Below are 23,492 nucleotides of genomic sequence, written 5' to 3' on the forward strand. Positions count from 1 at the left end.
CCAGTATGATTAACAATAAAAGAAATGCAAAAATAGAGTTTATTCAGCAAAAATGATTACAAAAATTCACAAATTTCTTACACAACTTCAAAAATTCGAATCAATTGTAAATAAATTATAAGGACAGGCACCAAAATATCAGCTGTAACACTTCCCCCTTTCCACACTTTGGATTGTAATACATGATGTACCTATAGCCCTTGAAAGACAAGAAAATTAGTGTGACCTGGCACATATGGTTTTGTCGAATCACGAGTATCACCGAGTTACAGATGAAAAAGCAATTACACGTCCAAGTTTGCAAGGAAAAAATTGAGAAATGTACAAGTTAAAAATATATGCAAATTGGTTACTTAAAGCCAATGTGCTAATTGCAGCAAAGAGCAGTAAACACAGAATACGAATCCACTCACCGTTAAATGGAGCAAACGGTTTTGTTTCTTCACATAGATTGACTATTTTGATTCTTCAAACTATAATTACAGTTGTTTCTGACCACTTTGCTGCAGCATCTGGCTGCAAGCGGTGGCAACGTGTATTTACAAATTTAAACATTATTAATACCAGAACTGTAATAGGCTGCCTTGAGAATGTAATGTGACAGTACATCTCGATCACAAGTGTTCAGTTTCTAGGCGGCGCACTTCCTTGACCACCAGGTCGATATTTATGATGGGATTGAAGTACAATGCCCAGTAAAATAAACAGTCACAAACAAACTGAGGAATTATTGGCCACAAAATCGCAACAAGGATTCCTTGGCTTGATACTTTCCAAAAATGGCTCCACATTTTCTGAGGGATGGTCCTAAAAAAAAGAACATTTCAAATTATTAACACGTTTCATGGGCAATTGTTAGAATACTTTTTAAAGTTTTTAAATATATTGCAAAATTGGTGGATTTGGTGTTGGATTTGTAGCTCAGCTCAAAAGATTAAATAGAACTGTAAAAGCCACAAATTGCAACAGTTCGGGGCAGCACAGTGGCTCAGTTTCTGCCATACAGCACACCAGAAACCCGGGTTCAATCCTGACCACGGGCACTGTGTGTATGTTCTCACTCTGACCCCATCGATTTTCTCTAGGTGCTCTGGTTACCTTGCACACTCCAAAGATGTACAGGTTTTTAGATTAATTGGCTTCTGTGTAGGATAATGCTAGTATACGGGGTGATCATTGGACTTGGTGGACCGAATTTTGCCCCCCCCCCCCCCCCCCCCCCCCCCCCCCTCCATATCAATTCACGTAACATCTGTAATTATTTTAAAATCACTTTATTAGAATCAGTGCAAACACAATAGATTAGCATCTCGGCCAAGGGTGTTGGAAAATTGGCGGTGGATCTGTATTTTGGTCGACTAATTCCACACAAAGTTTGGTTGTGTATTCAAAGTACGGAAGTTACCTGAGTCCTCCTCTTGACCAAAGTCTCCAGAATGCAAAACCTTCCAGGACGGACAGAAGCACTGCGTTGAAAATAATAAAACGTGCCGTCCAGTAGTGCAAGTCCATCCAATCCCAAGCAAATTCAACAATCAACTGATACGGTATCAGGGAGTATTTCACAAGGAACTCAGCCCACTGCTTCAAGCTGATGTCATCAGGCTTTAAAGAGAAAAAGCATCAAAGTAATTGCACAAATAAGTCATCAATCCAGACATCATTCCTCAAGGAAGTTGTATCTCCAAAAAATAGGTTAACAAAAACAGCTAAAAGCAGATGCAATCAGTGTTGCATAGAGAAGCAAAAGGAAACAGCTTACAAGATTCAGACATCAGCCAAAAAGTTTATGATTTTTGATCAGTTTCAGTGTACTAATCTTGAATGTATAATGAACAGTTGAAAACATTAAGCAATCTAGCATCTTCACTTAACAAATTTTCTTCACAAATTATTTCACTTCAGTAACAGTATGCTTACCCAGTACTTGCGAAAAATATCTGCATCCTCTGTCATCTCAGTCTTCTTGGGAGAAATGGTGTGGATAAGGGGCAGAAATATTTCCGAGTAATCAAACAGGTAGAGGTACAGCATTGTCAGCCGTGGGGAGCTCTTCAGTGCATACAGCAGGAACAGTGACTTGCCAACATTCATTGCCTGAAGAGAGATTTGTAGTCCACATCAAGCAAAGAAGCATAAAATTATTGACTTGATTCTAGACAATTAAAACTATATATTTGTTAAATTGCAATATGCATCTCAAAAATATAAAATCATTATATTAACTGAACTGAATAGAGGTTACACATCTCCAAAACTCCATGTAACATAGTTTTAGAAACACAGCGTGGAAACAGGCCCTTTGGCCCATTGAGTCTATGCCGACCACCACATACACGAACACTAACAATTTACAATTTTACCAAAGCCAACTAACCTACAAACTTGTACATCTTTGGTGTGGAAGGAATCTGGAGCACCTACAAAAAAACCACGCAATCACAGGGAGAGCGTACAAACTCCATACATACATCACCCATAGTCAGGATCGAACCCGGGTTTCTGGCGCTTTAAGGCAGCAACTCTACCGCTGCGCCAGTGTGCTGCACAGCCAATTTAGTCAGGCCACCAGTTACTTTAGACCAGGAGTGGGGAACCTTTTCATGTTGGAATGCCGCATTAAGTTAACTTTAATCTAATAAGGTTGCATCCAAGAAACTTCAATCAGATATACTTCAAAATGTACATTATTTTGTGACTTACTAATGTTTTAATTGTGGCCGTCAGTCGGGGAGGATTATTCTGTTGAATCTTCTTTTACTCTTTGGTATTTTAAATATGTGAATTTTAAGATTAAAATAAAAATAATAAAAGACGAACAAAAACATATTAATAAAAATCAAAGGATTTGTTCTACAAAATTTGGATTCATTCAAAAGGCCGCATTTAATGGCCTAGAAGGCCGCAGGTTCCGCACCCCTGCTTTTGACAAAATTGAATCCTTTGTCAACAAGGGACAAAGAAAACAATAGGTACAATTCATTTCATCAGTTGGGGAAAAAGGCCAGCATGCAGACCATTTCATTTTAAGAAACACTTACCTTGTATTCCCAAAGATTCTGGGGAGGTTTAACTCCAAGTGTTTTTACATTGTCCAATTCCATTAGAATAACTTTCCTATGAAGTTCTCTCTCAATGTTGAAAGGAGGTTTTGAAAATTCTTCTTCACCTAGAGTCAGCAATAACCTAAAATATATTTAATGGAAGACATGTTTTAAATAAAACATCTAGACTGGAGATTTCACTCTAATGCAGTGGTTCCCAACGTGGGGCGTATGCCCCACAGGGGGGCAATTTGATTTTTAAGGGGTGCAATTGAGCACGACTGAGGAGGTCTGGATCCAAATTTTCGATTTTTATTTTTTAGGATTTTCCATCAGGTAAACATATGTAGTTTATGTTTCAGATGTTATTTTGAGTAATTTTTTTGGGGGTAAAAAAGGTCTGTATTGTGCAGTTATTACAACCAAGGTATTGCCGTTTAAAGCTTCTTCAGCTGAAACGGAGTTCACTTTTTAAATGATAAGAATTATATATCACCACATGGGGGGGTGGGGGGCATCAGGATTTTAGAGGTGATTAGGTGGGGCATGGCCAAAAAAAGGTTGGGAACCACTGCTCTAATGTAAATTAAAAGAAAAACTTGCATTTATGAAATGATTTTAACATCTCTTTTGGAAAATCCAAGGTGCTTTACAACCAAAGAATAATTCTTGAGTCAGTTCAATATAACATTGTCTTCAAAACTACTGCCTGTTAAGCTGCAATAGTTTATAATTCCAAATTAAAATGTGATAAATCTGTTATTATTGCTTATTAAAATAAAATCCATGTAATAATCATTTAAATGTATCTTATTTTACATTAATTCAACTAGCTTATCATATTCAAGTCTCAACATTTTGCTGACAAAGTATCTTCTGAAAAACATCAACACCAGAAATAAATTGAAAACCAAACCAAGATTTTGAACGATTCCTACAATTGTTCTGTTCACGGCTTTACCAGCTAGCGGGCGGCACAGTGGCATAGTGAGTATCTGGTGCTGTGAGCCGCAGCCTCACAGCACCAGATACCCGGATTCAATCCTGACCTTGGGTGCTGTCTGTGTGGAGTTTGCACATTCTCCCTGTGACTGCGCGGGTTTCCTCCGAGTGGGTTTGTTAGTTAATTGGCCTCTGTATAGTATTTCTTAATTACAGGGAGAAGGTACCAAGGTCTAGTCGGAGGCTCAGAGGGGATAGAGCCTTCTCTGTTGCTGCTCCGGCGCTCTGGAACACCCTGCCGCTGCACATCAGACAGGCCCCCTCACTGTCCATCTTCAAATCCAGTGTTAAAACGCATTTGTACTCCCTGGCTTTTGACCATGCCTGAGGCTTTGCTTCTGTTTGTGGTGTTTTTGATGTTTCTTTATTTTACATGTCTTTTCCTACTATTTCTTTTGATTGTTATTTTTGGTGTGTATTAACTTTTTTGTCAATGATTAGTGATGTACAGCACTTTGTTGCAGCTATGTTTGTTTTTAAAGTGCTCTATAAATAAAATTATTATTATTATTATTATTATTAACATTGAACCAGTGTGAATGTGTGATCGATGGCAGCGTGGACTCTGTGGGTCGAAGGGTCCGTTTCCATGCTATATCCCTGAAAACTAAACTGGAGTTGTGACATAGCAGTAAATCTCTTCAGTGGAGGAACTTCCCCATTTCCCCAACTTCCTCCTGTGAACCCCACGAAGAGATGAACAGACCATTGACTGGTATCAGGAGGGCTCATAATGCAAACTGAACAGGAAGTTGCATTTCAATTCTATGAAGTGCATTAGATAAGAGAGAGATAATATATGGTAGGAATGATAGATCTGTAGAAGAGTTCTAAATGTTACTTTCCAGAAGGAAGAAAGGACCAAGTCTCAATTGCACTATTGACGCCTGACAGCAAATGCAAATAAATCTCACCTTCCATTGACTTCCTCCTCCAGAAACCTGTCCTTGTAAACAGTAGTCCATTGACCCAATTGCTCCAACCAGACTGCCACTTCTTTTGCTGTCCATTTCATCACGGGTTTGTGTACAAGATGATCTTGTTCAGTTTCTCGGCTCCAGAGATAAACTAGAAGTACCACCTGCAACAAGTAATAATCAGTGCCGAGGATGTTATGCCACGGTACAAAAGTAAAAAAATTGCATATGCTAGAAATCTCAAATAAAGGGGTTTTAGGTAAATGACAACTCCTACTCCCCACATGGACAAGACAAATATTACATATTATAACTTCATCCAAATTAAGTTAAACAACAAAATGTATTGTTAGGCCACAGATTTTGCTGGAGCACAAACAATATAATTTTCATCTCATCGAGGGCCTGAGTCATTAAATTAGTTTAGTTTAGAGATGCAGTGCGGAAGCAGGAACATCGGCCCAACGAGTCTGCACTGATCAGTAATCCTTACACACTAACAGCCGTGCAGGTCGCGGGGAGAACGGACAAACTGCTTAGTGACAGCACCCGTGGTCAGAATCAAACCCGGGTTTCTGGCATTGTAAGGCAGCAACTCTACCGCTATGCTAACGTACACTTTCAATGTAAGTGAAAATGTGGCATATCAGTTCACATAAAATATGTAATCATTTTCAAATTTTATTAGAATCAGTACAAACACAAAGCTAACTATACTCAATAGATTAGGATGAAGATCACAGTCAAGGTTACTCAAGTAAAAGCTTGAAGGCTATTAAACAATTAGGGAATTAAAGTCTCCATACACTAGTCCCTTATTCATCTTTTTTGCCAGAGGCTGCTAGGCGAATTAACAATCTGCTTTACAAGCAAAATGGCATTGATGGTGGAAATCAGAAGGATATAAATAAAGACAGCAATTCATGGGAAGAGAAAAACATTTCACTGGACCTTTAAGCTGTACAAAGGCCAAAGTCCTGTGGCATTTATTTGCCAATTCACATGTTGTTCTTTTAGCAAATGCTTTTATCCAAGTGTGAAATGGCCTAGTAACAAATTCAGTGAAGTTATTCATTCTTATTCACTTCCTCAGATTCTGGGCATAAAAATCTTTCCCAATATAGAGTCATAGAGTGATACAGTGTGGAAACAGGTCCTTTAGCCCAACTCGCCCACACCGACCAACAATGTCCCAGCTACACTAGTCCCACTTGCTTGCGCTTGGTCCATATCCCTCCAAACCTATCCTATCCATGTACCTGTCTAATTGGGATAGTCCCAGCCTCAACTACCATCTCTGGCAGCTTGTTCCATACACCCACCACCCTTTGTGTGAAAAAGTTACCCCTTGGATTCCTATTAAATCTTTTCCCCTTCACCTGAACCTATGTCCTCTAGTCCTCGATTCCCCTACTCTGGGCAAAAGACTCTGTGTGTCTACCCGATCTATTCCTCTCATGATTTTGCATACCCCTATATCTCCCCTCATGCTCCATGAAATAGAGGCCCAGCCTACTCAACCTCTCCATATAGTTCACATCCTCTAGTCCTGGCAACATACTTGTAAATCTTTTCAGAAACCTTTCAAGCTTGATAATATATTTCCTATAACATGGTGCCCAGAACTGAACGCAATATTCTAAATATTTATCACAGCCTTTTAAAAAAGTATTTTACCAGAAACAAATATAAATCTACTATTATGTAAATCAATTCTGACCAATTTTATAGCACTAAATTGTAATTGATAGAGCTTCTTACTAAACTGATACAACAGTAAAAAGAGTTTTAAAATATTGTCAAACAAGAAAAGTATTGGCAAAATGCTGCAGAAAATTCCGTTCATAACTTCTAGGAACAGAATTAGGCCATTCGTTCCATCAAGTCTACTCTGCCATTCAATCATGGCTGATCTATCTTTCCCTCTCAACCCCATTCCCCTACTTAAGAAAGCTCTTACACAATATGGTCTAAATAGAATATTGTTAGTTCGTTGTTATTGTTATTTGCACTGAGGTACAATAAAAAAAAGGGTTGTGTGCTAACCAGTAGTCTCACGTTGCAGTAATTCTGGCAATCGCACACTAGTTTGATAATATTAAACTTGGTCATTAATTTAGAAAATGTGTGCCCAGGGCAATGATTACACTTACAATCAATGAATCACTTATGGGGAACATAAAGCATTACAAGTATGTATTCCTTGAGGGGCCAGATGACCTAACCTACCTCCTTTTTCCGTATAAATGTTTTCCAAGAAACATATACTCACCGCCGCACAGGTTAAAGAAGTTAGTACTCCTGAGAAAAAGCCCCCGCCTCGTCGCCATTGCCCCGAATGGTCGACAACCCTTGACTGTTCACTGCCAAATTTCTCGAAAGCCAAGATGCTATGTGAGATTTTTATGTCGTTCTGTGTCTCCATCCGTCGTCTTATGACATCATCAGGGAACAGCTTCTCAACTGCATCTCTGGAAAGAGCCAACAACAAAAAGTACAGCAAAATGACAACTCAAACACCTGTAAATTGGAGTTTAATTTCTTCAAATGTATCCAAAGGGCTGGTAATGAAGTTACGAGTAGATTCATCAAGGAATAGTCCAGCATTTATACAACTTAGACTACAATTATATACGCCATTTGAGGTGGCACAGCGGTAGAGTTGCTGCCATACAGAGCCAGAGTCACGGGTTCGATCCTGACTATAGATGCTGTCTGTACGGAGTTTGTACGTTCTCTCCATGACTGCATGAGTTTTCTCCAGGTGCCCCAGTTTTCTCCTACTCCTCGTGTGGCAATCTTGATGGCAGGGATGGATGATTAGGGAGGAAAATGCAGTGTCAATTAAGAGGGCTGCTTTGGTTTCTCTGGTGCAAAGGCATCTAAACGTTGTTAGAATTACACCCAGACATGCTGAACGATTTCATCACACTGTTGGCCAATAACTCACCTCCTGACCTTTCACCAAGCCTTTCTGCAAGACACCCACCCAGTTTAACTAGTTTACTTTTCGTTATAGAGATATGGCAAGGAAACAGGCCCTTCGGCACACTGAGTCCATGCCAACCACTGATCACCCAATCACAGTAGTTCTGTTATCCCACTTTTTCATTCACTCCGGACATACTGGGGGCAATTTTACAGAGGCCAATTAACCTACAAACCCACATGTCTTTGGGGTGAGAGGGGAAGCCAGAGCATCCAGAGGAAACTCATGCAGCAGCCGCAGTGAGAACATGCAAACTCCACACAGACAGCACCCAAGGTCAGGATCAAACCCAGGGTCGGACGCGCTGAGATGCAGCAGCTCTACCAGCTGCGCCACTGTGCTGCATTATACCCACAGTATTTTTTTTATTTGCAGGTGGTCCAGCTGGTTTTCTGGTCAATGGTGATTCTCAAGAATAGGACATTCAGTGAATCTCAAGTGCAGATAAACCTAATCTCTATAGTTAAAGATGGTAATTGTTTGGTGAAAATGTGATTTTCAATGTGTTCATTATTACTTTTGATTTCCTGAAGGAGAAATGGTTGATGATACAGCTGATGGTGGCTTGGCCCAGGGTTCTGCCAGGAGGAATGGATGAAACTATGTCCTGGGACTGAGATGATTGATCACCAACCATCATCTTCCGCGCAAGACTGGCCAGGAGAGAATATTCCTCTTGAATTCCACTGACTGTAATTTTTAATCATGAAGTCTCAATACCACATTCAAATAACAGTCACGTTTTTTAGTTTGGTTTAGAGATACAGCGCAGAAACAAGCCCTTCGGCCCACCAAGTCCGTGGTGACTAGCAATCCCCGCACTATTCTACACACTAGGGATAATTTACAATTTTGCCAAGCCAATTAACCTACAAACCTGTACGTCTTTGGAGCCTGGGAGGAAACTGGAGCATCGGGATAAAACCCACGCAGCTAACGAGACAATGTATATATTCCATACAGCAGAACTAGTAGTCAGGATCAAACCCGGGTCTCTGGTGATGTAAAGCAGCAACTCTATCGCTGTGCCACCGATGTCAAGAGTGGTTTAGAATTCAGCTATTGTGTTCATGCATGGATCAAATTTCTTTTGCAGGTGGCGATATGCAAAATGAGTTATCGGCAAGAAGATTTTTGTTAAGTTCCACTTGATAATATTTCTGTTTACACATCCCATCACCTTGTTCATGAGAGAGAGCAGACTTAAGGGGCGGTAATTTAGCTACTGTCCTATTTTTATATGGACAGAACATACCAGGGCAATTTGCCACTTTATTGGGTCGATGCCTATATTGAACTTGTACTGAGAAAATTGGTTTAATCTGATCTTTAGCATTACAATTAACATATCTGGGTATGAAATGTCAAATTGGCTGGACCCTGTTCTATGTGATTGTAATTATAAAGGAAAAAGCCCAGATAGATCCTTTTAGCTTAGTTATACAGCACGGAAACAGGCCGTTCGGTCCACCGAGTCTGCGCTGACCTGTGATCCCCAAACATGAGCATTATCCTACACGAGGGGCAATTTACAATGTTACCACGCCAATTAACCTACAAACCTGTACGTCTTTGGAGTGTGGGAGGAAACCAGAGAAAACCCACACAGATCACGGAGAGAACTTATAAACTCCGTAGACAGCACCCGTAGTCATGATTGAACTCGGATCTCTGGCGCAGTAAGGCAGCGACTCTACTGCTGCGCCATTGTGCCACCCGTATACGTATACGAATGAACAATAAATCAGTTGGTGTTCAAAATGTGTCTGTCTCAAAAAGCTGGCAGCTTTCTCCTCAATGTTTTATCCCAAAGATGGCATTTCTTAGCTTGTGGCATTCTTTCAGCAGAATTTTGAATTATTGGTCACTCAAGTCTCCAAAGTCTGACTTGAATCAGCAACCTTTTGGCTCAGTGCAAACTGTAGTAGCAACTGAGCCATAGCTGATATTAAAAAAATAGATTAAAACTCAGCAAAATGAAAAAAGGTATTTGTTCCAAAAACAGGCTTTTTAGTCTAATCAGCCTGTGCCGGTATTTACTCTCCACTCTTCCTTGGATAGAGGTACAGAGTCACAATCAGACCAAACATTAAGTGCAACTGCTGTTAATATTGCTATGGTGGAGTTAAAACTAAAACAGTAACATCAGGCAAACCAAATTTAACTGTGTTGAACAGTATTAGACGCACAAGCAAAAGATAGCTAATGGAAAAATAATGAACCTACAAAATTGGATGTTGCAATCAGTCTGAAGAAGGGTCTTGACCCAAAATGTCACCTATCCATGTTCTCTACGGATGCTGCCTGACCCACTGAGATACTCCAACACTTTGTGACTTATTTTTGGATATTGCTAATTCCATTCTGTCCTTCAACAAGCAAAGAATGACCAGAGAGAGACATTTCCTGTATTAAAATGCTCTCTTGCCTTTAATATCGATTCATTTATCATGATTTCAGCTTCTAAAAAAACGTACTCTTCGCGTGTAGGCTTCCTGTACACAAAATATAACTGTACCTTAAGACAATGTTGACTTTCGGAAATCCCTCCCATTTTTCTCTGCATTCTGGGCATTCCGTTTTCCTGGAAGCATCCCACCACAGTGCCAAGCAATGTCGGCAGAAACTGTGGCCACAGTTCAAAGTCGTTGGGTTTACCAATATCTCATAGCAACAGTGGCAGGAAAATTCATTGGCAGAGAGCTGATAGGATGGTTCTGTTAAGGTGTAGGCGTCTGACTCCTTGTACTTGTTCTTCCATTGATGCTCGTGACGGAATCCTGCATCACCCTCCATTCGCTTAGAACTGAGGCTTTGCAAACTGGATTTTCTTCCTTCAGCATAGGCCTGTAATTAAAAGTGTATTCCAATTGATCTTAAGTGCATCGTCAAGTGCTTCATTCACAGAGCTGTGACAGTCTGTATCTTTAAGGTTTCACTCTCAAACACTGCCCAAGTTTCCATACACTTTAAAACAAGTGGAAAAGGGCCTCTGAGAGGCCAAGAGCCACAACCTTATGATTCTTGGGTACAACTGGACTACAGAATTAGAAATTGCTTTTATTTTCACCCTTGCTGAAAGAGTTCGGTACTTTCAGATCATGATCTAGGCTGGTTAATAGTACGTTGATCTTTCCAATGCCCATATATTGCTACAAAAAAAAATTGCACAGCAATTGGCATACCAGAGTAGCAAATGAAAGCATCTAAATTCAAGTAGCTCTTATGAAAGGTTCAAGAAACCAGATAAATATGTGAGCTACAGTAGTGAAAATTAACACTTCTGGAGTATGGTAAAATACAAAACTCTTTATATTCTACAGGAGAGACAGTGCCACCCTACACGGCTCCAATTTATTTGCGACCATTCCACATTGCATAAATAGAAACATAGAAAAATAGGTGCAGGAGCAGGCCATTCGATATGATCACGGCTGATCATCCAAAATCAGTACCCCATCCCTGCTTTTCCCCCCCATATCCCTCGATTCCCTTAGCCCTAAGAATCTAACTCTCTTGAAAATATCTAGTGAATTGGCCTCCACTGCCTTCTGTGGCAGAGAATTCCACACATTCACAACTCTCTGGGTGAGAAAGTTTTTCCTCATCTCAGTCCTAAATGGCCCACCCCTTATTCTTAAACTGTGACCCCTGGTTCTGGACTCCCATTTCTGGAGCAAATGACAGAATTATCTTGAAAATGTTGCTATGGAAATAACATTTCTAAATTGAGATGTCAGAAGGTTTTGAGGTGGGGAACCAAGAACCAGAGGACATTGGTTGAAGGTGAGAGGAGAAAGATTTAATAGGAACCCGAGGGGCAACTTTTTCCAGAGGTTGGTGGGTATATGGAGCAAGCTGCCAGAGGAGGTCGTTGAGGCAGGTACTGTAACAACATTTAAAATACATTTGGTCAGGTACATTAATAGGAAAGGTTTAGAGACATACGAGCCCAATGCAGGCAGGTGAGACTAGTATAGATGGGGGCATTTGGTCAGCATGGGCAGATTGGGCTGAAGGGACTGTTTCCATGCTGTATGGTTCTATGACTCTATGAGGTGCTCCATGACTCACTGAGTTACTCTAGCACTTTGTTTTTTGCTGTAGATTGCAGCATCTGCAATCTCATGCCCCCTGTGAATATATAATCTAGCACCAGTGCACTGTATAATAATAATAATAATACATTTTATTTATGGGCGCCTTTCAAGAGTCTCAAGGACACCTTACAAAATTTAGCAGGTAGAGGAAAAACATGTAAGGGGAATGAAATAAATAGTAGAGATAGTACACAAAGTAAAGACAGAATTCAATACAAAACACAATATGAGGCAATTAATGCACAGATGAAAAGGGAGGGGGACGTGGGGCTAAGGATAGGCAGAGGTGAAGAGATGAGTCTTGAGGTGGGACTGGAAGATGGTGAGGGACACAGAATTGCGGATCAGTTGGGGGAGGGAGTTCCAGAGCCTGGGAGCTGCCCTGGAGAAGGCTCTGTCCCCAAAACTGCGGAGGTTGGACTTGTGGATGGAGAGGAGACCGGCTGATGTGGATCTGAGGGACCGTGAGGGTTGGTAGGGGGAGAGGAGGTCAGTGAGATATGAGGGGGGGGGGGCAGATGGTGGAGGGCTTTGTAGGTGAGGATCAGGATTTTGTAGTTGATCCGGTGGGAGATGGGAAGCCAGTGAAGTTGTTTGAGGACTGGAGTGATGTGATGCCAGGATTTGGTGAGGGTAATTAGTCGGGCGGCTGCGTTCTGGACCAGTTGGAGTCGGTTAATGCAGGTGGAGCTGATGCCAAGGAGAAGTGAGTTGCAGTAGTCCAGTCGGGAAGAGATGAAGGCATGGATGAGTCTTTCAACAGCGGGAGGTGTGAGAGAGGGTCTGAGTTTGGCGATGTTGCAGAGAAGAAAGAAGGAGGTTTTAATGACATGGCGGAAGTGAGGCTCAAGGGAGGAATCAAAATTCAGGCCAAGGTTGCGGGCCTGGGGAGATGGGGAGACAGTGGTGCCGTCGATGGTGAGAGTGGGGTTATTGATTTTGCTGAGTGTGGCTTTGGAGCCTATGAGGAGGAATTATATGGACTTTATAAACAAAGCAAAACTTTACCACCTAAAAAAAGCAAGGATCAATGGCACACAGAAATAGTACTTGTACTCACTCCAAGTCACATTTCACCCTGATTTGGAAATATATCGCTGTTATTTCTTTGTTATTAGATCAAAACATTAGAATTCTCTACCTAACAGTGCCAGTGAGAATATTTTTATGGACCGCACAAGATGTCAATTCAATGTATAAAGTTGTTTAAACAGAGTGACGAGTTTTGGAGACATGCACCAATTTTGAAGTGTTTGATATATGTCTTAGCTTTAATATCATTGCTGTAATTGAAATTAAGAAAAAGTCTATAAAGTACATAAATCACAGATTAACCCCACATTAAGTTTAGTTTAAAATGATGCAAAGTTGAGAAGAAAGGTACGAGTCATTTGTCAAAAAAAAGGATTAATGCAAATAATGAGCTGAAACAATATTATGTTTAAAACCTAAAGACATGCAAGCTACTTCAGACTCAAGTCTGCAGTGATATGTTGGAAGCATAAAAATAGCCTGGGGCAGAGTAAGTACATGACGTTTATCAAGATGGTGCTACGGAAGGTGTATGGTACTTAAAACAAGTTGGGTCAGAATACTGATTAAGAAATAGAAAGAACATACGGGTTGAAACATTCAAAAGGGAAATGATGCCAAGGCAAGCAACAGTTGTGACAGAATTACAGACAATTAGCACAATGGCTTCATTTGAGTAGCCGCTTAGACTTCAAGACAGTGAAGAAAGAGGATAAGGAATGGCTCCAACTAAGAGGCGTGACTGGTAATAAATAAAACAAAAATTATTTTTTTGAAAAAAGTAGGAAGAAGATGTTCCGGAAATTAGTAGTTATAATACAAGTACAAAGAGCTGAGGGTGAGAGAGAGAGCATGAGGAAGTATAACTCGAAAGGGAACCTGCCATCATGAGGAAAATAGATTTTCACCACAGCTGCTCAGGTTGATCTAAGATTTTGAAGAACATACTAAGTCCGTCATCTTTGTTAAATATTGCTTCTTTGTATTAGATGCAACTATTTAATAAATCTATTTTACTTATAACCAATAAACCTGCACATAGTGGTGTGTTGCTGACACAAACACATCCCCGAGTTAGGTTAGATTGAATACGAATTGACAATTTTCACATTACCACCGTCTTCAAGGCCAATTGTAAATAAGCAGTAAATACCGAAAGTGTAAGTAAGCCTAACGTCCCGTGAATAAATCTTTTATCAAACAATCAATCCTTCATGTTTAAATATATTTCCTTCAGGCACCTTCACATGATACCCGTACGTAATTCATCCCAACGAATCTCAATCTTTAATTTTAATGACAAAAACACACATACAAAAACATAAAAAGAAAATTGGTGGTAAACATCCTAAATTCATAGTTGTGCTATTATTATTATGCTATAAATAATTTCGATAAAGGTACAAAAACATTTCATTTCAAATATACCACTATTTTGGCAGTTATTTATGGAAGAATTAATCTCCTTTCCTCAAAACATTAGCTTTGCGTATTTTAGTTTGACTGAAGTAAACTAATACAGAAGGAGTTTTTGTTCACAATGCATTATAAAATATGGATCCCTTTGGCACTAGCATCACGAGTGAATTGTGCGTCAGACCTAAAAGCATAGAAGGGTATTCAACCTAGAGTCCATGTTAGTTCTTAGCATTCAGTCCTTTCTTGCACTTCCCGAAATAACCCCGCAAATCACTTTCCCCCAAATGGCTACCCCATTCCCTTTTGGTAGGATTACAGCAGCTCTTTCTTGGCTCGTAAGAGTACAAGTAGTACAAAAGACATCCAAGCCATTTGACACATACACCCCCACCATGCCTTCTCTGCCATTCTATGATTGTGGCAGATCTTTTACTGCCTCTCTCCTGCACTAACCCCATATCTCTGAATTCCCTTACAAAAAACCCCCCCAACTATTTGTCCTGATATTCAACTCAATGATATTGCCAAGAAAGCTTTAGAGTTGTGTGCACAGCCTAGTCTATCATACATACTATCATTCCCTCCCCCCCCATTGACAATGTATATTTCACACCGCCCCGTGTAAGCACCAAGATTATCATGGACCGTATAACCTGGTCACTCTCTTCTCCCCTCTTCCAAGGGACAGAAAATACAAGAGCTTGAAAGCACATACTACTAGCATCAACAGCTTTTTCCTTGCTGTTATCGGACCTTTCATATGCCTTGTAGCACCCCTTGTAACTTTGTAAAATCTGCACACTCTCTGTTTCTGTAACATTATATTCTGGATTCTGTTTGTTTTCTGTTTTTGACTACCTGTTGCACCTATGTATAGTATGGTTTGTCTGGATAGCATTTAAAATAAAGTTTTTCATTATCTGGATAGACACAATAGGTTTAGATTAAAAAAATGCTGGAGTGACAGCAGTTCAGGCAACATCCCTGGAGAGTATGGATAGGCAATATTTCAGGTCCGCTTCATTCAGAGATTTCCCGACCAGAAATGTCACCTCCAAGGATGCTGCCAGGGATGCTGCCTGACCAGTTAAGTTACTCTAACACTTTGCGTCCTTTTTTGTAAACCAGCATCTGCACTTCCTTGTATCCATAATGGGTTAGGCTTATTATTGTTAAGTGTACTGAGGTGCAGTGAAACGCTTTGAGTTGAATGCTATAAAATCAAATCAGATAATACTATACATAAATAGTCATTAAACTCTAATACAATAAATCAAGCAATGGGAAAGTTATAGTCCTTAGTATTGTAGAGCACCAGTTTCAGAGACAAAGTCCAATGTCCACAATGACTTGGATTATACCCTAGCTGGGGGGGAAAGTCAGTTTGTGCAGAAGCAAGTAACAGAGGTGAAGGTGTTCTTAAGTCTGGTGGTGTGCACTTTTAAGCTTCTGCCTGACATGAGCAGAGAGAAAAAGGAATGACCCAGATGGGAAAGGTCTTTGATTAAGTTGGCTGCTTTCTCAAAGTAGTGTGGTGTAGATGGAGTCAATAGTGGGGAGTCTGGTCTGCGTGATGGACTGGGTTAGATCCGCAATTCTCTAATAATAAACCACAACCTAAAAATCAATCGGTCTTTGCTCAGCGCATGAGGCTCCACAGTCCTCTTTGGTAGTAAATTACAAAGACTCACTACACACTGGGTAAACACATTTTTTTTTGTCTCAGATTGACTGATCTCTTATTTTTGAGGCCATGAACTTTCCTTCTAGATATTGTAATCACCTGTAATTACTCTGTGAAGTCCATAGGAATCTTGTATATTGTCCAGAGATGCTGCCTGACTTACTGAGTTTTTCCAACACATTGTGTCTTTTTTTTGTAAACCAGCACTGGTTTTCTACAAAAACCTTGTACGTTTCAACGAGACCACCTCCCATCTGAACTTAAGGAAGTACAGACACAGTGTAGTTCCCCTCACAGATGAAGCACAATCAAGCTGGCGAACCCTCAAGGCACTCTGCCAAGCAAGTATATCCATTCCACGACCCAACCTTTGCACAATATTCCAGGTCCCGACATAATTACAGCAATTTAAGTCTTTATATTAAAACCCAAGTCATAATTTTTCAATGACTCCCTCTAGTTAAAAGAATACATGGTTTCCTGTGCACAATAAACAGTTTATAATTATAGCAAAGCACCGTAACAGAAACATATCTGCAGGATCACGCGGTTAAATATAAGAAAGGAAACAAGAGTTTAGGAAACCAGAAAACCTTATATTTCTGTGTAAGAATTTATGATAAAAAATGTCAGGTATAAGGGCAAGAGAAGGCAGTCCCAGCAGTGGTTGGCATGGACTTTCCAAGCCCGAGGGTGACGCTGATTTTAAAGCTTGGGTACCTTTTCCGAAACAACTTCTCTTCCTCGTCGCACACCTCGCCCCAGTTCATAGTCCCGAGTCCGTCAGTGCGGCCGCCATTACTGCTGGCCCCGGGAATCTCCCTGGCAACAGGCGCGTCACTGCCTGCCCGCCCTCTCCGCTCATTGGCCCGTTGGCTTCCGGCGCGACCTATCACACCGCGCGGCGGCGCCAGGACCCGACTTCCGACCCCCCTCCCCTCCTCTCCTCAGCTGGAGACGAGAAGCCTTGGAGAGAGTTTCTTACTCAATCGATCCGATCAGATCTGACCTCTGCTCAGTCCGCCTCAACCGACCTGATCTCCCGGTTGCTGGACACTTTAACTCCCCCTCCTATTCCCACACTGACCTTTCTGTCCTGGGCCTCCTCCATTGTCAGTGGAATCCTCTGCCACAGAAGGCAGTGGAGGCCAATTCACCGGATGTTTTCAAGAGAGAGTTAGATTTAGCTCCTTGGACTAAAGGAATCAAGGGATGTAGGGAAAAAACAGGAACAGGGTACTGATTTTAGACGATCAGTCATGATCATATTGAATGGCGGTGCTGGCTCCGCCTATTTTTCTGTGTAAAACCCTTTTTCTATGTTAGAGTGAGGCCCAGTGCAAATTGGAGGAACAGCACCTCATATTTCGCTTGAGCAGCTTACACCCCAACGGTATGAATATTGACTTTTCTAATTTAGTAATCCTTGCTTTTCCTCTCCATCCTCCCCCCTTCACAGCTCTCTGACAGTCTGACTGTCTCTGACTACATTTTATCTCTGTAGGAAAGAACTGCCGATGCTGGTTTAAATCAAGGGTAGACACAAAATGCTGGAGTAATTCAGCGGGTCAGGCAGCATCTCTGGAGAGAAGGAATGGGTGATGTTTCGGGTCGAGACCCTTCTTCAGACTGATGTCAGGGGAGGGGGCAGGACAAAGATAGGGGGGAGGTAAAGCAGAAAGGGGTGGAGATGGAAAGTTGTGGCCAATAGTGGCCACCTCCGATGGGATCCCACTGTTGGCCACATCTTCCCATCTCTACCTCTTTTTGCTTTCCGCAGAGACCGTTCCCTCCCTAACTCCCTGGTTAACTCGTCCCTTCTCACCCAAACCACTCTCTCCCCAGGTACTTTCCCCTGCAACCGCAGGAGATGCAACATCTGTCCCTTTACCTCCCCCCTCGACTCCATCCAAGGACCCAAACTGTCTTTCCAGGTGAGACAGAGGCTCACTTGCACCTCGTCCAATCTTATTTGCTGTTCCTAGTGTCAACATCTCTACATTGGCGAGACCAAGCGCAGGCTCAGCAATCGTTTCGCTGAACACCTCCGCTCAGTCTGTCTTAACCTACCTGATCTCCCGGTGGCTCAGCATTTCAACTCCCCCTCCCATTCCCAATCAAACCTTTTTGTCCCAGGCCTCCTCCATTGTCAGAGTGAGGCCCAGCACAAATTGAAGGAACAGCATCTCATATTTCGCTTGTGTAGTTTACACCCCAGTGGTATGAACATTGAATTCTCTAACTTCAGATAGCCTTGCTTTCTCTCTACATCCCTTCCTCCTTCCCAGTTCTCCCACTAATCTCACTGTCTCTGTCTACATTCTATCTATGTCCCACTCCCTCCCCTGACATCAGTCTGAAGAAGGGTCTCGACCTGAAACGTCGCCCATTCCTTCTGACCCGTTGAGTTACTCGAGCATTTTTTGTCTACCTTACATTTTATCTCTGCTTTCTTGTTACCTTTTCCCAGCTAACAATGATCTATTTTACATTTTACTTGATCTGCATTCCCTATGTCCTGTTTTCACACCTTCACAGGTCCTTACCTATGTTTCTCCCTTCCCCCTGACATCAGTCTGAAGAAGGGTCTCGACCTGAAACGTCACCCATTCCTTCTCTCCAGAGATGCTGCCTGACCCGCTGAATTACTCCAGCATTTTGTGTCTACCCTTGATTTAAACCAGCATATGCACTTCCTTCATACACTAATCAGATAATCTGCATCAATTTATTGGCCAAGTATGTGCAAGGAATTTGACGGTGCTTTGCTTTGGTAAAAATACAATGTACAGCAGACAATTAAAAAAAAACATTGCAATTTCAAAATGTGAAAATAAACTGCAAGAGTAAAAAGGGGCAGCCTGGCTATATCTTGCACATGTAGAAATCTAAAGTGCACTTGGAGAGTTTGGCTTACAGACCAGAATGTAGTGGTGTAGTGCGGCTGTTAAGTAGAGCTCGTGGGATGAAGCTATTTTTGTCTCTGGATGTGGAGTCGCCTCCCTGAGGACTTCAAAGAGTTTGTGGCCGGGGTGAGAGGGGTCAGAGATGATCTTACCCTCTCGCTTCTTGGCCCTTGCAGTGTACAGTTCATCAATGGGGGGGAAGGTTGCAGCCAATAACCATCTCAGCTGAGCGAATGATGTGCTGCAGCCTCCAGGTGTCATGTTAGGTGGCTGAACCAGACCATGATGGAGGAGGTGATAGACTCTATAATGGTAATGTAAAATAGCATGCTACAATCCTAATTATATTCCATACAGAGACTGATTGATATTTAGATATTGGTGCTGGTTTATTATAAGAGAGTTGTGGATATCGCCCAGTCCATTTTCTGGTAAACCAGCATCTGCAGTTCTTTGCTGCCAGAGATGCTGCCTGACTCTCTGAGTTCTTCCAGCATTTTGTATCTACTTTTGTTTTATATCAGCATCTGCCTTTCCTTCCTACACATTTTCTCTGCTTTCTTTGTGCCTCTCTAATCCTAATTCAGAGTTTCATAAAATCATAATCCCAATTATATTCAATACAGAGGTTGGTTAATTTATAGAAGATAACCACAAAATACTGGATTAATTTAGGGGGTCAGGCAGCATCTGATGGAGGGGGGACTGGAGGTATGCAATGGTATTTTAAATAGTGTTTATTATTAAACACTTATTATTATTAAAGAGTTGTGGATATAGCTCAGTCAATGTTTTGGTAAACCTGCATCAGCGCGGAACAGTGGCACAGCAGTAGAGATGCTGCCTTACAGTGCCAGAGACCTGAGTTCCATTTTGACGACAGTTGCTGTCTGTATGGGCTTGGTATGTTCTTCCTGTGACCGCATGTGTTTTCTCCGGGTGCTCTGGATTCCTCCCACATTGCAAAGGCATACAGGTTTCTACGTTAATTGGCTTCTGTAAATTGTCCCTTGTGTGTAGGATAATGCTGATAGGGGTGATCGCCATTTGGCGGGGACTCGGTGCGCTGAAGAGCCTGTTTCCACGCTGTATATCTAAAGTCGAAAGGCATCTGCAGCTTCTTGTGTATCCTTTTTTTTTTAAACACAGATTTATTATTTGTTAATTATTTGTTTTGATACCCTATACCTCTGCTTAGATAGCCCAGGGCCTATGAGTAATAATAATAATAATAATATATTTTTATTGTCATTGCACGTCAGTGCAACGAGATTTAGTATGCAGCTTCCAACCGATGTAAAAGAAGAGTAAAATAAATAAATAGCTGTGTGACGTGACCATCCGAGGGAGACAGTCCAGGGGGATCGGGGGCACTCAGCAGGGCCTATAGCTCTGGGAATAAAGCTGTTTCTGAAATCAAGCCAAACTCAAGTACAAAAAGTAGAGCAAAAGAAAGATATCAGAGTGCAGAATATTGTGGGCATTATCAGTTCTGAATCAGCATTGGGGAAAAAAATCCTAAGCAGGTCAGGCAGCAGCTGCAGTGACTGAAGCACCCTCCGGGGAATAACCTTTTATATTGCTGCTATGGTGACGACCAAGTTCCACCTGATGACTGGGTTCCAAATGTTGCAATGGTGATGACTGGTTCCACTGTTGCTACGGTGATGACTGGGTTCCATCTGTTGCTATGGTGAAGACTGGTTGCACTGTTGCTACGGTGGTGACTGGGTTCCATCTGTTGCTATGGTGAAGACTGGTTCCACTGTTGCTATGGTGATGACTGGGTTCCAATTTGCTCTGATGAAAACTGGGGTCCACCCGTTGTTATGGTGATGACTGGATTCCACCTGTTGCTATGGTGATGACTGGGTTCCACCTGAGTGACAGCGACCATGTGGTTGCTGTGTTCGCAGGAAGTGACGACGATGCCGGTTCTGGTTCTGGTTGATTTCTGCGCAAACACCTCATAAGTGGTGATCTCGCGCAGGGTTAAAGGGCAGGAGGTGGAAGGTGATCGCCGCTGTTCCTGTGTCTGGGCTTTTCCGCGGCCATGGAGATCACCAGACAGAGTAAGTGCGGGAGGCCCGTCCCGTCCCGGGGCGGTGAGGGGCGGCCAGGCCGCGGGACCGGCAGGGTGTGTGTTGGGGGATTGGGTGGCGGGTCCCGTGCACAGGCCCCGGCCCCAGGGCAGCAGGTAACTCGCGGCCCGCGGCCCACACCCGCCAAAGCCGCCTTGCAAGGAGCGAGTGTCGCCCTTCAGTTAAATGTCTCCCGAGCAGCTGGAGAGTCACCGCGGATCCTTTCACGTTGCACTCAACCTTCCCCCGGAACGTGTGTGCAGAGCCTCCCGCTCCTTCATACAGGCTCTTGGGGCATGGGAGACTGAGCTGGTGTGGGTGGGCGAGAGAGGAGCTGGTGGGTAGGGGCAGGCGAGGTTTGGTGAGGGTGGGCGACGGGGGAAGTGATGAACTTTTAATCTCTCAGTAACCCTGGTGATTGTTGTATAAAAAAAATAAAAGTAGCACTGTTTTAGTTTAACTTTTGCAATAAAGGTTAATCCTTCTTGGTGATCGGGTCGATTAGGATGGAAACACGAGAGACGGTAGATAGTCATAGTGATATAGTGTGGAAACAGGCCCTTTTGCCCAACTCTCCTACACCGGCCAATGTCCCAGCTACACTAATCCCACTTGCCTGTGCTTGGGTAATATCCCTCCAAACCTGTCCTATCCATGTATCTGTCCAGCTGTTTCTTAAATGATGGAATAGTCCCAGCCTCAACTATCTCATCTGGCAGCTTCTTCCATGCACTAACCACCCTCTGTGTGAAAAAGTTACCCCTTGGATTCCTATTCTCACTCTACTCAACAACGTACCCCGGTGACTGCCAATCACCACCCCCCCCCCCCCCGGACACTTATTATTATTTATTCAAATCGTTTGCTATGTCGCTCTTCAAGGGAGATGCTAAATGCATTTCGTTGTCTCTGTACTGTACACTGACAATGACAATTAAAATTGAATCTGAATCTGAATCTATTAAATCTTTTCCCCTTCACCTTGAACCTATGTCCTCTGATCCTCGATTCCCCCTACTCTGGGCAAAAGACTGTGCATCTACATGATCTATTCCTCTCATGATTTTGTATACCTCTGATCTCCACTCGTCCTCCTGCGCTACATGAAATAGAGACCCAGCCTACTCAACCTCTCCCTATAGCTCACACCCTCTAGTCCTGGCAACTTCCTTGTAAATCTTTTCTGAACCCTTTCAAACTTGACAATGTTTTCTATAACATGGTTCCCAAAACTGAACACAATATTCTAAATGCGGTCTCACCAACGTCTTATACAACTGCAACATGACCTCCCTACTTCTATACTCAATATTTTGACTGATGAAGGCTAAAGTGCCAAAGGCCTTTTTGACCACATTATCTACCTGCGACTCGACCTTCAAGGAACCATGCACCTGTACTCCTAGATTCCTCTGCTCTACCCAGAGGTCTACCATTTACTGTGTAGGTCCTGCGCTAGTTTGACGTACTAAAATGCAACACTTCACACTTCTCTGTATTAAATTCCATCAACCATTCCTCTGCCCATCTGAGCAATCGATCATGATCCTGCTGCAATCGTTCACAACCATCTTCACTGTCTGCAAAACCACTAACCTTTGTATCATCAGCAAACTTGCTAATCTTGCCCTGTATGTTCTCATCCAAATAATATAGATGACAAACAGTAACGAGCCCAGCACTGAGGCACACTGTTAGTCACAGGCCTCCATTCTTAGAAGCAACCAGCCGCCATCAACCTATGCACCCTTCCATGGAGCCAATTTGCTATCCATTCAGCTATCTCTCCTTGGATCTCTTAGATCTAACCTTCTAGAGCAGCCTACCATGCGGCACCTTATCGAACACCTTACTGGTGTCCATGTACACAACATCTATAGCTCTGCCTTCATCAACCTTTTTGCTCTTCAAAAAAATCTATCAGATTTGTGAGACACGACCTCCCACGTACAAAACCATGCTGATTGTCCCTAATCAGCCCTTGCCCATTCAAATGCCTGTATATCCTATTCCTCAGAATACTCTCCAGTAACTTACCAACTACAGATGTTAATATTGCCGGCCTATAGTTTCAAACATTTTCCCTGCAGCGCTTCTTGAAAAGATGCACAACATTCCAATCCCCTGGCACCACTCTCCAATCCCCTGGCACCGCTCCTGTATTAAGGATGACTCATAAAGCTGAATCGGAGCTCCTGCAATTTCCTCTCTAATTTCCCACAATGTCCTTGGATTTATATGATCAGGCCCCGGAGATTTGTCTACCTTCAAACCCTGACTGCTCTCATGACACTTCCAGTGACTGCTCCAATTTCCTC

General features: G+C 42.2%; 2 protein-coding genes across 6 annotated transcripts in view; one reads left to right on the plus strand and one right to left on the minus strand.

Moving 5' to 3' along the window:
• Positions 1-21: 21 nt before the first annotated feature.
• On the minus strand, positions 22-17,409 carry LOC129706990 (bifunctional apoptosis regulator-like). Of its 2 annotated transcripts, none has more exons than XM_055651697.1 (8): positions 17,275-17,409; positions 10,471-10,799; positions 7,236-7,434; positions 4,961-5,127; positions 3,042-3,186; positions 1,921-2,097; positions 1,406-1,605; positions 22-807 (listed from the first exon to the last, which is right to left on the minus strand). In XM_055651697.1, exons 1-8 carry the CDS (start codon positions 17,296-17,298, stop codon positions 615-617), a joined length of 1,434 nt encoding a protein of 477 aa, XP_055507672.1. In that variant the 5' UTR covers positions 17,299-17,409; the 3' UTR covers positions 22-614. The 2 variants fall into 2 exon arrangements, with proteins under 2 accessions (XP_055507672.1, XP_055507673.1); XM_055651698.1 differs by lacking the exon at positions 17,275-17,409 and adding an exon at positions 16,908-17,032.
• Positions 17,410-21,012: 3,603 nt separating this feature from the next.
• The window catches only part of parn (poly(A)-specific ribonuclease (deadenylation nuclease)), a 119,723-nt gene continuing 117,243 nt past the window's right edge, over positions 21,013-23,492 (plus strand). For 2 of the 4 annotated variants that reach the window (XM_055651691.1, XM_055651693.1), the window contains exon 1: positions 21,013-21,165. In XM_055651691.1, coding sequence (XP_055507666.1) covers positions 21,147-21,165 — 19 coding nt within the window. In that variant the 5' untranslated portion in view covers positions 21,013-21,146. The remainder of the gene's footprint in view (positions 21,166-23,492) is intronic. The other 2 variants (XM_055651692.1, XM_055651694.1) reach the window with 1 other exon arrangement.

This window comes from Leucoraja erinacea, chromosome 20, assembly GCF_028641065.1.
Source record: "Leucoraja erinacea ecotype New England chromosome 20, Leri_hhj_1, whole genome shotgun sequence".
Classification (NCBI taxonomy): domain Eukaryota; kingdom Metazoa; phylum Chordata; class Chondrichthyes; order Rajiformes; family Rajidae; genus Leucoraja; species Leucoraja erinaceus.